Genomic DNA, 14905 nt, shown 5'->3' on the forward strand with positions numbered 1-14905 from the left:
TCAGTGAGCAGTAGACTGATGTGTATTCTCTCCACCACCCACCTTAAACTAATTATCTATGTTCTGTGTCAATTGTGTTGGTACCCTGTTGCCCTCAGGCAGTATCTGTGTATGTTTCGCTGTACTTTTCCATGTAATGGCTCATTGGCTACCTTGTGTCTGCGTATCCAGTGTCTGCATGCACTGTGTCAACTCCCACTTCCAGATATAAAATTGGACTGGAAAGGCTTATAAAATAAAATCATGAGGGGTATAGGTAAGGTGCATGACAAGAGTCCTTTCTCTGAGGGTGGCAGAGTTAAAACCAAAGGGGCACATTTTTAAGGCGAGGAGAAATATTTAAAAAGGGCAACCTTTTTACATAGAACGGTTTGTGTGCAGAATTAACTACTGGTGAAAATGGCAGATGCAGGTACAGATAACATTTTCAAAAGACAGTTGGATAAGTTTATGAATAGGAAAGATTTGGTAGGATATGTGAGAAGCACAGGCAGGTGGGACTAGTTTAGTTTAGGAACAATGTCAGTGTTGACTGGTTCCATGTTATATGACTCTATTTTCTTCTCCCCTTGTCCAGTCTCCTCCCACTTACGTCCATAATTCCTTTGATACAATGTCATTTTCAGAATTTCCAGTTTACAGGCTCTAACTGCCTTTACCATTGGAAGTGCAATCTTTTTATACATCCATTCCCCATCAGGATGATCTCAGGGCTCCCCATTTCTTTCTGGAAAACAAATGCCTGAATCATCCCTATCCACCACCACCACCCAGCTGAGCTTGTCCTCACTTTCAACAACATCTCCTTTAATTTATTTTCCACTTTCTTCAGGTCAATGGCGTGGCCACGGGTACCCGCACAGGGCCCAGTTATACCTGTCTTTTGTAGGGTATGTGGAACATTCAAAGAGCAGATAAGCTATCTATTTCCCTTGGCAGAGGTGTCAATAACATGAGGAATCAATAAATTTGATGTGATTTGAAAGAAATATGAAACAAATCTTAACAACAAATCTTTTCATCATCTAAAATCCAAAGTAAATCTTACACTTCCAGAAATTGAATCCCAACAGCTGCAAATTTGCTAATTTTCTTTTTATATTGTGATGTGGGAATCTCAGATTGGGCAATAAATGGTGTCCCAATCAAACCACCTTCAAGAAGATGGGGATAAGCTGCCTTTTTTTTTAGATTACATTACAGTGTGGAAACAGGCCCTTCGGCCCAAGTCCACACCGACCCGCCGAAGCGCAACCCACCCACACCCCTACATTTACCCATTACCTAACACTACGGGCAATTTAGCATGGCCAATTCACCTGCCCTGCACATCTTTGGATTGTGGGAGGAAACCGGAGCACCCGGAGGAAACCCACGCAGACACGGGGAGAATGTGCAAACTCCACACAGTTAGTCACCTGAGGCAGGAATTGAACCCGGGTCTCAGGCGCTATGAGGCAGCCTTCTTGAACCACTACATCCATGTGGTATAGGGATGCCAACAGTACTGTTACGAAGGGAGTTCCAGGACTTGAACCTCATGCCACTTAAGGATTGGTGATATAGTTCGAAGTCTTGATGGTGAATGGCTTGGAAGGGAACTTGCAAGTAGTAGTATTCCCATATATCTGCTGCTCTTGTAGTTTTAGATGGTAGAATTGGTAGGTTTGGAAGTTCCTGTTGAATTATGCTTGATGAGTTGTTGCTGTTCCTTGGATGCTGCCTGACCTGCTGCGCTTTTCCAGCAACACATTTTCGGGTTTGATAAGGCTCCCCATGGTAAGCTCATTCAGAAAGTAAGGAGGCATGGGATATAGGGAAGTTTGGCTGTCTGGAGACAGAAAGAGATGGTCCATAGAAGACAGAGGGTGGTAATAGATAGAAAGTATTCAGCCTGGAGCTCAGTGACCTCTGCTCTTTGTGATTTTTATAAATGACTTGGATGAGGAAGTGGAAGGGTGGGATAACAAGTTTGCCGATGACACAAAGGTTGGTGTTGTCGTGGATAGTGTGCAGAGACTGAAGGTAGACTTTGAGAAAAACACGAGGTGAGTTACTAAACTCGAATTCCCAGTCTCTGACCTGATCTTGTAGCCACAGTACAGTGATCCAAGTCAGTTTCCAGTCAATGATAATCCTCAGGATGTTGATGGAAAGAAATTCAGTGTTGGCAATGCCAACCATACATGATTAGATTCTCACCTGTCGAGTCACAGGTAGATAGGATAGTGAAGGCGGCGTTTGGTATGCTTTCCTTTATTGGTCAGAGTATTGAGTACAGGAATTGGGAGGTCATGTTGCGGCTGTACAGGACATTGGTTAGGCCACTGTTGAAACATGGCGTGCAATTCTGGTCTCCTTCCTATCGGAAAGATGTCGTGAAACTTGAAAGGGTTCAGAAAAGATTTACAAGGATGTTGCCAGCGTTGGAGAATCTGAGCGACAGGCTGGGGCTGTTTTCCCTGGAGCGTCGGAGGCTGAGGGGTGACCTTATAGAGGTTTACAAAATTATGAGGGGCACGGATAGGATAAATAGACAAAGTCTTTTCCCTGGGGTCGGGGAGTCCAGAACTAGAGGGCATAGGTTTAGGTGAGAGGGGAAAGATATAAAAGAGACCTAAGGGGCAACTGTGTCAAACAGAGGGTGGTACGTGTATGGAATGAACTGCCAGAGGATGTGGTGGAGGCTGGTACAATTGCAACATTTAAGAGGCATTTGGATGGGTATATGAATAGGAAGAGTTTGGAAGGATATGGGCTGGGTGCTGGCAGGTGGGACTAGATTGGATTGGGATATCTGGTCAGCATGGACTGGTTGGACCGAAGGGTCTGTTTCCATGCTGTACATCTCTATGACTCTAAGTGGTTATTGTTGACTGGCACTTAAGTGGCTCAAATCTAATTTGCCACTTATACTGGAGCTGTTCATGGGCAAATAACTCAAGAGTTGTGAAATATATTAAACATTATGTAATCATTAGTGAATGCCCCTACTTCTGACCTTATGATGCAGATAATTATACTTAACCTATGGTCCTTAGTAATGTGATGCCCTCATCTACATTACCAACGAATGGAAGAAGCTATAAATTACCTCAACTAGTTCTGCTCCATTGCAGCAGTTATTAGTTTCCATTTTTTTTTTACACGTGTGAATTACTTAGCTTATTTTTAAGAGCTACCACATCAAATGGAAATATGGCTGTCTGAAAACTGGAAACAGGGCATTTTGGAAAAAGGTGTAGATCCAGGCTAGATCCAGGATCTGCATCAGTTTCAGTGCCTTTATGACACTCAAGCACTGCACAGGTGGGGCACAGATGGAATATCTAAAACCCAGGAATATTCAAAATTCAGTATAATCATGATGCTACCAGTACCAGCTTTTAGATATCCAATCTCTACTTACTGTTTATGCTACTTATGTAAAACTTGGTATATAACATTCCTTCACAGCCAATAATAAATAGTGAAACGCTGAGGCTCCAATAGAGATCTCTGGGGAACACTACTTGTACACCCTGTCAAGCAGAGAAAATGGCTTTTAACTATGCTCTTTCTGCCCAAACAATACTAACACAGCTAATTCTATCCTCTCAGTTTGCTTATTATCTCATGTGCAGGACATTATCAAATTCCCTCTGAGTGTATAGACAACCTCTGATGACTCTTATTTACCAAGATGTTAAGCTCATCAGAATTCATTTATTCTTTACAAAGCCGTGCTGAGAAATGCAATGGACGATCTTCAAATGCTGTGGAGTAGTTTACGGCACTAATAATGACAGGCTCCAGATTAGGTCTACCCTCAAAATAGAAATCTCTTAATGGTATTAACTTCAGCTGCACCATCTGTTAAACTGCTTATGCTCCTCATTATAGCATCAACAAATAAGATGCAAACAAATCAAACCTTTCAATTTTCACACCCTCCTGTCTCAAGTGCTAGTTGACAACAATTCCATTGATCACACTACCGACAAAGTTATACTGTTCAGATCTTCTGCCCCAACACATTCACTTCTTGAGACCATCCAGTTGGTCACAGTTAGTCCTTACCTCAAAGCCAGGAGACTCAGGTCCAACTCCAACTGCTCCAGCAGTCTGTCATAACATACCTATACTCCAGTTCTGGATTGGCTGTTCAAAGCCAATTTTACTCAATTATTTGAAAAAAATAAACAAGATCTCCAAAGATGGGAGGCACTTCCAGTCTCATGGTTGGTCGGATAGCGCTTATTAAGATGAATATTCTCCCTCGTTTGCTATACCCTATACGGATGCTCCCCCTGATTTTCAATAAACAAACACTCAGGAGACTGAACAGTTGGTTCAGCTCCTTTATCTGGCACTGTAAACGGCCCCTCATTAAATTAGCCAAACTGCAGTTGCCTCACAGATTGGGGGGAGTAGACCTTCTGGACATTAAAAATTACCAATTAAGCTCGCTCTTGACCTACATAAGTGGTTGGATTTGTGGGGCCCCTCTTTCAATATGGCTAGATATCGAAGTCTCCCAAGCAAGGTGTCCCCTTACCAGTTTGCTGTTTTTGGACAAGGTGAGGACAGTTAGGGAATATTGCCATAATGCAATAGTCATCAATACTGTTAAAGCATGGAGGACAATTCGGCAGAGGGAAGGTAATATTGGCAAAACATCTTTGTTTACACCTTTAGTGGGTATGCCGGGTTTTCAACCGGGTATGATAGATTCAGGATTTAAACGTTGGGCAGCTAGGGGCATATCTTGCATTGGTGATTTATTTGAGGGAGATGTAATGATGTCCTTCGATCAGTTAGTACGGAAGTACGAGTTACCTAATAGAGACCTCTTTTGGTTTTTTCACGTTAGGGATTTTATTCAAAAAAAGATGACACTTTTGACTGATCCCTACAAATCTGCCATAGAAAGAGGGGTACTAAGGGCTAAGAGTACACTCTCTGTCAGTACTCTATATCACCAATTGGGGGGCGCCACCTCAGATGAGTCTGATCCACTGCAAGATGTGGGAAAGAGAGCTGGGTGTTGAAGTTTCTTCAGAGACATGGGAGGATATTTGGGAGAATGCAAGGAAGATATCAATTTGCAATAGGACCCATGCTTTACAGTTGAAGTTTACAGCATGTCCCAAGTGCAAGGTTTGCACAGGTACTCTTACCCACTGTCTTTGGTCTTGTGACAGGCTTCAAACATATTGGAGCGCTGTGGTGGGTGCAATGGAGAGGATTTTAGGTGCAGGGGTGGATAAGGACCCTATTTCTCTCCTTTCGGGCCTACCCATTGTATTTCCTGCAGACTTGCATAAGGAAAAGCTTTTCAATATTCTTACATTCTGTGCAAGGAAGAATATCTTGCTAGGTTGGATATCCCCCCCCACCCCAGGCCTGTCGGGTTGGCGGAAGATTGTTATGGAACATATTCCCCTGGATTTTCTCACAAATATGGTACACCACAAAACTGAGAATTTTTAGCAAGACATGGCAACCCTTTTTGAAATACCTGTACACAGATTTATCTGCCACACTAATAAGGGCTTTTATATCGCCATAACGATGGTGTTTCATGAGTCCAATATCCAGGGAGGAGGAACTGTGAATGTATGAGTGTTTTGTTGGGCTGGGCTGAGTTATTACTATTTATTTGTTTGTTGTTAGGTATTTGTTTAAATAGCTAGTTTAGTTTATTTTTAAAATTTTATACTTTTATATATATTTATACATTCGTATAGGAGGGTGGGTTGGGGATTTTTTTATTATTTGGGTTTAGTTTTGTACTGTTTTGAATTGCACTGTTTTGTATTTGTTGTAACATTTAAAAATCTATTTTTTCTTAATAAAAATATATTATAAAATAAAAGTGCCTTATACTGGAATATAAAACTGACATTACAGACTTTTATCATATTTCTATTGTCACGGAAGTTCCACAATACTGAAAGTTGCTCGACACAGGAAGTTATATTACTTTATTTACCTTAACAATGAAAATGCAAACATTTACAGCCCAGAGCTTCCTCAAGGTTCGACCAAGTGGTCACCACAACTTCAACAGACAGTGCAACTAGGATTTCAGTCAAAGCTTCAGCAACCAATCAGAAGCACCAAAGAGGTCCCAAGCAAACAACTTCAACTTCAGTGCAGTATTAAGAATTGGTGGTGGTCAGTGGGAAATGGCATAGCTCAGTGCTTGCTAATACTAAACCAAAAGGAATTACTGAAGGTTACAACAGAGATGACCATTCAGCCCGTTAAGACTCCGTACAGGCTCACTGTAATCACCCATTTGGTGCCACTCCCACCTTTTCCCCCAAACCCCTGCAAATCTTCCCTCTTCAGATCTCTTTAGAAAGTCATGATTGAATTTGCCTTAAGCATGCTCACAGGCGGTGCATTCCAGCTAAAACAAGATCCATATTTGATTCAAAGAGTAAGTGTATTAGGAACACTGCAATTTGTTGGGAGTAGAATTACGATGCTGAAGAATGGTGTTTAAAGTAGGGTAATGTCTTATTTCTTTAGTACCCCATTATAATTTCTAGACAGAGAACAGATGCAGCTTGAAGCAGGTCCACAACTTGACTTGTCCACCAATGAGTTTTGGGCCCTTGAATCACATGATGACTCCTTCAGAAGTGTCAGAGAGAGCAGCCTAAATCTCACACCTATCTTTCTACGTGGAAGAAGTGACAGCAATATAATGGACTACCTTAAAATGAAGGCTTCCAGGAATGTTTACATAATTTCTTTACGTGGTATGGTGCTGGTCCCAAACAAATCGAACACCAGAATCTGTTCCTGTTGTTAAGTGATAGGATTTCGAAAAGAGTATGTACCTATAGAAGTAACCTCTCAGATGAACAACTAGCAGCATCACAGCGCACATATAATTTTATGCACTGACCAGCTTCACCAAAGTACCAGGCTGCAAGACTTTCTCTGCCAGTCCCATACAGCCAAGGTATTTGGGCAAAGGCCCTGGGAGCTGAAGTCACTGCCACCAATGGTGGAACAATTAAAATCAAGAACATTTAAGGAGGTCAGAGTTCAATGATTGGAGGTATATGAGGGTTTTGGAGCCGGAAAAGATTATGCAGACGGGGATGGGAGAAGCCATGGAAATACTTAAAACAGGAATGGGAATTTTAAAATCAAAAAGTTGTTTGACAGTGATATTCACTGTAATATTTACCCCTTTATGACAGAATACCAAAACACTGCAGCATTCAAAAAACCTACACTAAAATGTACTGGGTCATGTCATAGTTCAGAAAGTGATTACACAGCTCGTTAGTGTGAAAGCCAGTCATAGAGATTTTTTTTTAAAAACAAAGTGCGGAAAGTGACCCTTTGGCCAGTCATCAAGAAAACGTTTATTCTCATCCCATTTTCCAGTCTGAAATATATAGCTGATCTGAGGCACAGAGCACTGCCATCTCCCAATGGAAACATCACCCACTGATACTCAAATCATCACAATCTGATCAAAAACTACATCTTAATTCATCCCTTCATTGTTTACAAAGAAAGTTCTTATCTTGAAGACAGTCAATGCATTTCATGATCATTTTTATTCATCTGAATGCCAGAAAATTGATATGAAATGCTTTTGTAATAAGATTCAAAAAGTAATGAATCCCCTTCCAAATTCAGTTCTCAGTCAAAGGAAAAGGCATCAGGAGATAATGTAGAGTATAACTGAGCCAGACTATTTAGTAGAGAAAACTAAGTTGTGTACATCTGTCAGTATGGCTTATTGAAAGGGTGAAGAATTAGGATTTCACACCACGTGAAATCTAATAAACGAAGTAACTGGCAAACCACCATGGTTCATCTTCTGTTAGGAGCTCAACCGCTTTTCCGGCTTTGGAACGCATTTCAGAATTGCTGCTCTCCACAACGCTGGGGCAAGTAGAAGGCTTAAGGTAGTTACACTAAGGATGAGGAGGTAGACCTGCAGAAGCACAGGGAAAGAACGAGTATTATCTTAGATTCTGTGGCACAAAACACCAGAAATGCATTACGGAATACATCAAGTTGTAATGTTAACGGATGCTGAGCAATTACAAAGCGCCTCACCTCTCGGGAGACAATCCCCGACTTACGAGCCCGACTACTCAGAACAAAGGAAAACTCACTGACTTGGGCTAACCCAGCAGAAACTATCCATCTGATGTACTTGCTGTTCCTTGGTAGGATCACAGAGAGGACAAGGACTGCCAGGATAAACTATAAGAGGAAAAAATTGTTCATTTTGTTACTCTCATTTCTTGACAATAATGTACATTCAGGAACATTCAATGAATGGCAGAGATTTCCAAAACTTATATCCCCACTATATCTAGAGGCACAGAGGAGAATTTTTTTTATTTTAGTAACTTGGACAAGTGGAATGTATGGATTGGCAGTCAAATTACCAATTTGAAATCCCATTCAATTTTGATCATGCAGTGATATTACTCTGCGTGCTGTACAGTTCGTGTCAATGATTTGATTCAATTTCCAAAATGGTCAAATCATTACCCTGTATTACTGTTACCCAAAACAAGAGGCTATCAACAGATTCCTTCAATAAACTAAATTATAAACAAACCTTATCTTTTAAACAACAGCAAAACTGATTAACAACCAAGTATATTCCGGAACTAAACCATACTCTCTTATTTGCAAACAAACATTCACAGGACAAACAATACAACTCAGAGGATTACTTTTTTAATAAAACTGAAAACTCCTCAAAGAATAAAAACGGGATGATTTCTCACAGTTCTCCAAAATTTCTGTCAATGAGATTAAAATGCTGACCATTATAAATGACTAAGTACTTCAGCCCAGACAGAGAAATCTGTGCAGCTTGTTCTGCTTTCAGGCTTCCTCTTGGAAAAACTAAGAGTGGGAAAGAGTTGGTCACTGAACACCATGATCTTCATTTGTCTAAATAAGTCTCCAGAAAAGCTCAGCAGGTTTGGCAGGTTGTGTGGGGACAGATGCTGTCAAACCTGCTGAGTTTCTCCAATAATTTCTATTTTTTATTTCAGATCTCCAGCATCCACATTTCTTTGTTTTTATTCCAAAACAGTGTTGCTAAGCAACCTTCAGCACACATAGGCCCCACCTTTTCCAAACCAAATTTATCTAGCAATTAAAGCCATAAAGCTCATCTCTCATAAAAGCTTTACTTGTGTATTTCTAGTTTCTTGACTTTTCAGCAATGAGCAAGTCACAGCTCATTTTATTTTTAAATCATTTTTAATAGATATTTTTATTAAACTTTTCTTTCTTTACAAAATCATTTAAGACAGAAAATAAATGACAACACCAGCAGACTTTATTCTATATACATATGACAACAAAAATCTAAAAAATCAACACCAACAACAATACAACCAAAACACTACTATACCCATGTGCAAAAGAGACAAATCAGTAAAGGATCTGGATTAGTGGTGTTGGAAGAGCACAGCAGGTCAGGCAGCATCCAACGAGCAGCGAAATCGATGTTTCGGGCAAAAGCCCTTCATCAGGAATAAAGGCAGAGAGCCTGAAGCGTGGAGAGATAAGCTAGAGGAGGGTGGGGGTGAGGAGAGAGTAGCTTAGAGTACAACAGGTGAGTGATGGAGGGGATGAAGGTGATAGGTCAGGGAGGAGAGGGTGGAGCGGATAGGTGGAAAAGAAGATAGACAGGTAGGACAAGTCATAGGGACAGTGCTGAGCTGGAAGTTTGGAACTAGGGTGAGGTGGGGGGAAGGGGAAATGAGGAAACTGGTGAAGTCCACATTGATGCCCTGGGGTTGAAGTGTTCCGAGGCGGAAGATGAGGCGTTCTTCCTCCAGGCATCTGGTGGTGAGGGAGCGGCGGTGAAGGAGGCCTAGGACCTCCATATCCTTGGCAGAGTGGGAGGGGGAGTTGAAATATTAGGCCACGGGGCGGTGTGGTTGATTGGTGCGGGTGCCCCGGAGATGTTTTTCACGGCAGAGAGCGGCGCGAGCTGGGCGGAAGTGAAGTTGGAGCGCAGAGCTAGTCGGGAAGGTAAGTGATTGATATTTGAGTGGGTGCGTTCTAGACCCCAGGCCCTACATAGTAGGGAGGGCCTCCCTCCCATCCTCCTCCTCTAACCTAACTTTAAAGTCCACAGGTAAGCTACTCAGTGTTCTTGTTTTGGAGATGAAGTGTAGAGTAATGGCAGCACAGGCAGTGGAATGTTCCTCCTGCCGGATGTTTGAGGTAGGGGTGTCCACCGATACTCCTGCTGACTTCATCTGCAGGAAATGCAGTCAGATCCTGCTCCTCACAGAACGAGTTGGGGAACTGGAACTGGAGTTGGATGAACTGAGGATTATTCAAGAGGCTGAGAGGGTGATAGATAGAAGCTACAGGGACATAGTTACACCAGAGAACAGAGGTAGCTGGGTAAACAGAGGTAACAGAGGTAGCTCGGACCGTGTCTTCAGAATCCTTAAGGCGGAGGGTGTGCAGCCAGAAGTCGTGGTGCACGTTGGCACCAATGACATAGGTAGGAAGAGGGTTGGGGAGGTCATTCAGGAGCTCAGGGAGTTAGGCTGGAAGCTAAAAGCTAGGACGGACAGAGTCACCATCTCTAGGTTGTTGCCGGTGCCACGTGACAGTGAGGCAAGGAATAGGGAGAGAGTGCAGTTGAACACGTGGCTGCAAGAATGGTGTAGGAGGGAGGGCTTCAGGTATTTGGACAATTGGACTGCATTCTGGGGAAGGTGGGACCTGTACAAGCAGGACGGGTTACACCTGAACCAGAAGGGCACCAATATCCTGGGAGGTAGGTTTGCTAGCACTCTTCGGGGGGGTTTAAACTAATTTGGCAGAGGGATGCGATCCGGACTTGTAGTTCAGCAAGTAGGCTAGCTGTTTGTCAGGCTGTCCTAGAATGTCCTAGAAGGTAGCACTGAAAGGGAATACTTGCAGACACAGAGATGGGTTCAAGTGTGTATTCTTCAATGCAAGGAGTATCAGAAATAAGGTGGGTGAACTTAAGGCATGGATAGGTACCTGGGACTACGATGTTGTGGCCATCACGGAAACGTGGATAGATGAGGGACAGGAATGGTTGTTGGAGGTTCCTGGTTACAGACGTTTCAGCAAGATTAGGGAGGGTGGTAAAAAAGGATGGGGGGGGGGGGTGGCGTGCTAATTAAAAATGGTATAATGGCTGCAGAAAGGCAGTTCGAGGGGGATCTGCCTTTGGAAGTAGTATGGGCTGAAGTCAGAAATAGGAAAGGTGCAGTCACCTTGTTGGGTGTTTACTATAGGCCCCCCAATAGCAGCAGAGATGTGGAGAAACAGATTGGGAAACAGATTTTGGAAAGGTGCAGAAGCCACAGGGTAGTAGTCATGGGTGATTTCAACTTCCCAAACATTGATTGGAAGCTCTTTAGATCAAGTAGATTGGATGGGGCGGTGTTTGTGCAGTGTGTACAGGAAGCTTTTCTAACTCAGTATGTAGATTGCCCGACCAGAGGGGAGGCCATATTGGATTTGGTACTTGGTAACGAACCGGGACAAGTGATGGGCTTGTTAGTGGGTGAACATTTTGGTGATGGTGACCACAATTCTATGACTTTCACCTTGGTTATGGAGAGAGATAGGTGCGTGCAACAGGGTAGATTTTCCAATTGGGGGAAGGGTAAATACGATGCTGTAAGACAGGATCTGAGGAGCATAAGTTGGGAGCATAGGCTGTCAGGGAAGGATGTCATGGAAATGTGGAACTTTTTCAAGGAACAGATACGACGTGTCCTTGAGATGTATGTACCTGTCAGGCAGGAAAGAGATGGTCGTGTGAGGGAACCTTGGTTGACGAGGGAGGTTGAATGTCTTGTAAAGAGGAAGAAGGGGGCTTACATAAGGTTGAGGAAACAAGGTTCAGACAGAGCATTGGAGGGATACAGGATTGCCAGAGGGCGCTGAAGAAAGGGATTAGGAGAGCTAAGAGAGGGCATGAAAAATCTTTGGCAGATAGGATCAAGGATAACCCCAAGGCATTTTATGCGTATGTGAGAAACATGAGAATGACGAGAACGAGGGTAGGTCCGATCAAGGACAGTAGTGGGAGACTGTGTATTGAGTCGGGAGAGATAGGAGAGGTCTTGAATGAATACTTTTCTTCAGTGTTTACAAACGAGAGGGACCGTATTGTTGAAGAGGAGAGTGTGAAACGGACTGGTAAGCTAGAGAAGATACTTAGTGGGCGGCACGGTGGCACAGTGGTTAGCACTGCTGCCTCACAGCGCCAGAGATCCGGGTTCAATTCCCGCCTCAGGCGACTGACTGTGTGGAGTTTGCACGTTCTCCCTGTGCCTGCGTGGGTTTCCTCCGGGTGCTCCGGTTTTCTCCCACAGCCCAAAGATGTGCAGGTCAGGTGAATTGGCCATGCTAAATTGCCCGTTGTGTTAGGTAAAGGGTAAATGTAGGGGTATGGGTGGGTTGCGCTTCGGCGGGTCGGTGTGGACTTGTTGAGCCGAAGGGCCTGTTTCCACACTGTAATCTAATCTAATCTAAACTTGTTAGGAAGGAAGATGTGTTGGGCATTTTGAATAACTTGAGGATAGACAAGTATCCCGGGCCTGACGGGATATATCCTAGGATTATGTGGGAAGCAAGAGAGGAAATTGCAGAGCCGTTGGCAATGATCTTTTCGTCTTCACTGTCAACAGGGGTGGTACCAGGGGACTGGAGAGTGGCGAATGTTGTGCCCGTTCAAAAAAGGGAATCAGGATAACCTCGGGAATTACAGGCCAGTTAGTCTTACTTCGGTGGTAGGCAAAGTAATGGAAAGGGTACTAAGGGATAGGATTTATGAGTATCTGGAAAGACACTGCTTGATTAGGGACAGCCAGCACGGATTTGTGAAGGGTAGGTCTTGCCTTACAAGTCTTATTGAATTCTTTGAGGAGGTGACCAAGAATGTGGATGAGGGTAGAGCAGTGGATGTAGTATAAATGGATTATAGAAAGGCATTTGAACAGGCTCCCCATGGTAGGCTTATGCGGAAAGTCAGGAGGCATGGGATAGAGGGAAATTTGGCCAGTTGGATAGAAAACTGGCTAACCGGTCAAAGTCAGAGAGTGGTGGTAGATGGTAAATATTCAGCCTGGAGCCCAGTTACAAGTGGAGTTCCGCAGGGATCAGTTCTGGGTCCTCTGCTGTTTGTAATTTTTATTAATGACTTGGAAGAGGGAGTCGAAGGGTGGGTCAGTAAATTTGCAGATGATACGAAGATTGGTGGAGTTGTGGATAGTGAGGAGGGCTGTTGTCGGCTGCAAAGGGACTTAGATATGATGCAGAGCTGGGCTGAGGAGTGGCAGATGGAGTTCAACCCTGTCAAGTGTGAGGTTGTCCATTTTGGAAGGACAAATAAGAATGCGGAATACAGGGTTCACGGTAGGGTTCTTAGTAAGGTGGAGGAGCAGAGGGATCTTGGGGTCTATGTTCATAGATCTTTGAAAGTTGCCACTCAGGTGGATAGAGCTTGTAAGAAGGCCTATGGTGTATTAGCGTTCATTAGCAGAGGGATTGAATTCAAGAGTCGTGAAGTGATGTTACAGCTGTACAGGACTTTGGTTAGGCCACATTTGGAGTACTGTGTGCAGTTCTGGTCACCTCACTTTAGGAAAGATGTGGAAGCTTTGGAGAGAGTGCAGAGAAGATTTTCCAGGATGTTGCCTAGAATGGAGAATAGGTCGTACGAGGATAGGTTGAGTGTGCTAGGCCTTTTCTCATTGGATCAGAGAAGGATGAGGGGTGACTTGATAGAGGTTTATAAGATGATCAGGGGAATAGATAGAGTAGACAATCAGAAACTTTTTCCCCGGGTACAACAGAGTGTTACAAGGGGACATAAATTTAAGGTGAAGGGTGGAAGGTATAGGGGAGATGTCAGGGTAGGTTCTTTACCCAGAGAGTGGTGGGGGCATGGAATGCGCTGCCTGTGGGAGTGGCAGAGTCAGAATCATTGGCAAACTTTAAGTGGCAATTGGATAGGTACATGGATGGGTGCTTAAGCTCGGACAAATGTTCGGCACAACATTGTGGGCCGAAGGGCCTGTTCTGTGCTGTATTGTTCTATGTTCCCTAAAGCGCTCTGCTAGGAGGCGCCCAGTCTCCCCAACGTAGAGGAGACCGCATCGGGAGCAACGGATACAATAAATGATATTAGTGGATGTGCAGGTAAAACTTTGATGGATGTGGAAGGCTCCTTTAAGGGCCTTGGATGGAGGTGAGGGAGGAGGTATGGGCGCAGGTTTTACAGTTCCTGCGGTGGCAGGGGAAAGTGCCAGGGTGGGAGGGTGGGTTGTAGGAGGGGCGTGAACCTGGGGTCAAATGGACCCTGTGCAGAATCTTTAGAAGCGCGGCATTGGTCCTATTACAAATCGAGATCTTCCTTGCATTCTCACAGAAGACCCCATGCCTTCACAGAGATTCCTGAACCCCTAATTCCATCTCCTGAATCCTGCAAAGCCATTCAATATCTTCTGAAGGATCACTCCGCCCCCCCCACCACCAAGCATATGATAAACCATACTTATAGAGAGAGCACTTTTAACAATCTTCTCCATAATAGATCTGCAGGGGTTGGTCAAGAGCATGGTCCCTTTCTGAACAAAATCACTGACCTGAAAAAGTGGAAAAGGTTTTTGCCAGCTAGACTATATTTACGGATTATTTGGTCAAAGGACATCATTATTTCACCTTCAAATAAGCTGCCCAGACAGGAGCTTTCCCTAGCTGCCCAAAGCTTAAATCCAGGATCCATTACCCCCTGTTGAAAACCCAGCATACCCACTATGGGGTAAGAAATAACATTTTGGACATATTACTCTCCCTCTGCCGCATTATCCTCCATACCTTAACAGTATTAATAACAATCAGACTTCAG

The 14905-nt window shown here is 43.6% G+C and overlaps 1 protein-coding gene across 6 annotated transcripts in view; it reads right to left on the bottom strand.

Moving 5' to 3' along the window:
* Window positions 1-5951: 5951 nt before the first annotated feature.
* Window positions 5952-14905, bottom strand: part of slc9d1 (solute carrier family 9 member D1) — a 64328-nt gene continuing 55374 nt past the window's right edge. For all 6 annotated transcript variants that reach the window (XM_087993081.1, XM_087993076.1, XM_087993078.1 and 3 more), the window contains 2 exons: window positions 8077-8226; window positions 5952-7951 (listed from right to left, as the gene is read on the bottom strand). In XM_087993081.1, the coding sequence (XP_087849207.1) occupies window positions 7838-7951; window positions 8077-8226 (264 nt within the window). In that variant the 3' untranslated portion in view covers window positions 5952-7837. The remainder of the gene's footprint in view (window positions 7952-8076; window positions 8227-14905) is intronic.

Source organism: Chiloscyllium plagiosum, unplaced genomic scaffold (assembly GCF_037043375.1).
Source record: "Chiloscyllium plagiosum isolate Xiang-an unplaced genomic scaffold, Cpla_swu_hap1 HiC_scaffold_12, whole genome shotgun sequence".
NCBI lineage: Eukaryota > Metazoa > Chordata > Chondrichthyes > Orectolobiformes > Hemiscylliidae > Chiloscyllium > Chiloscyllium plagiosum.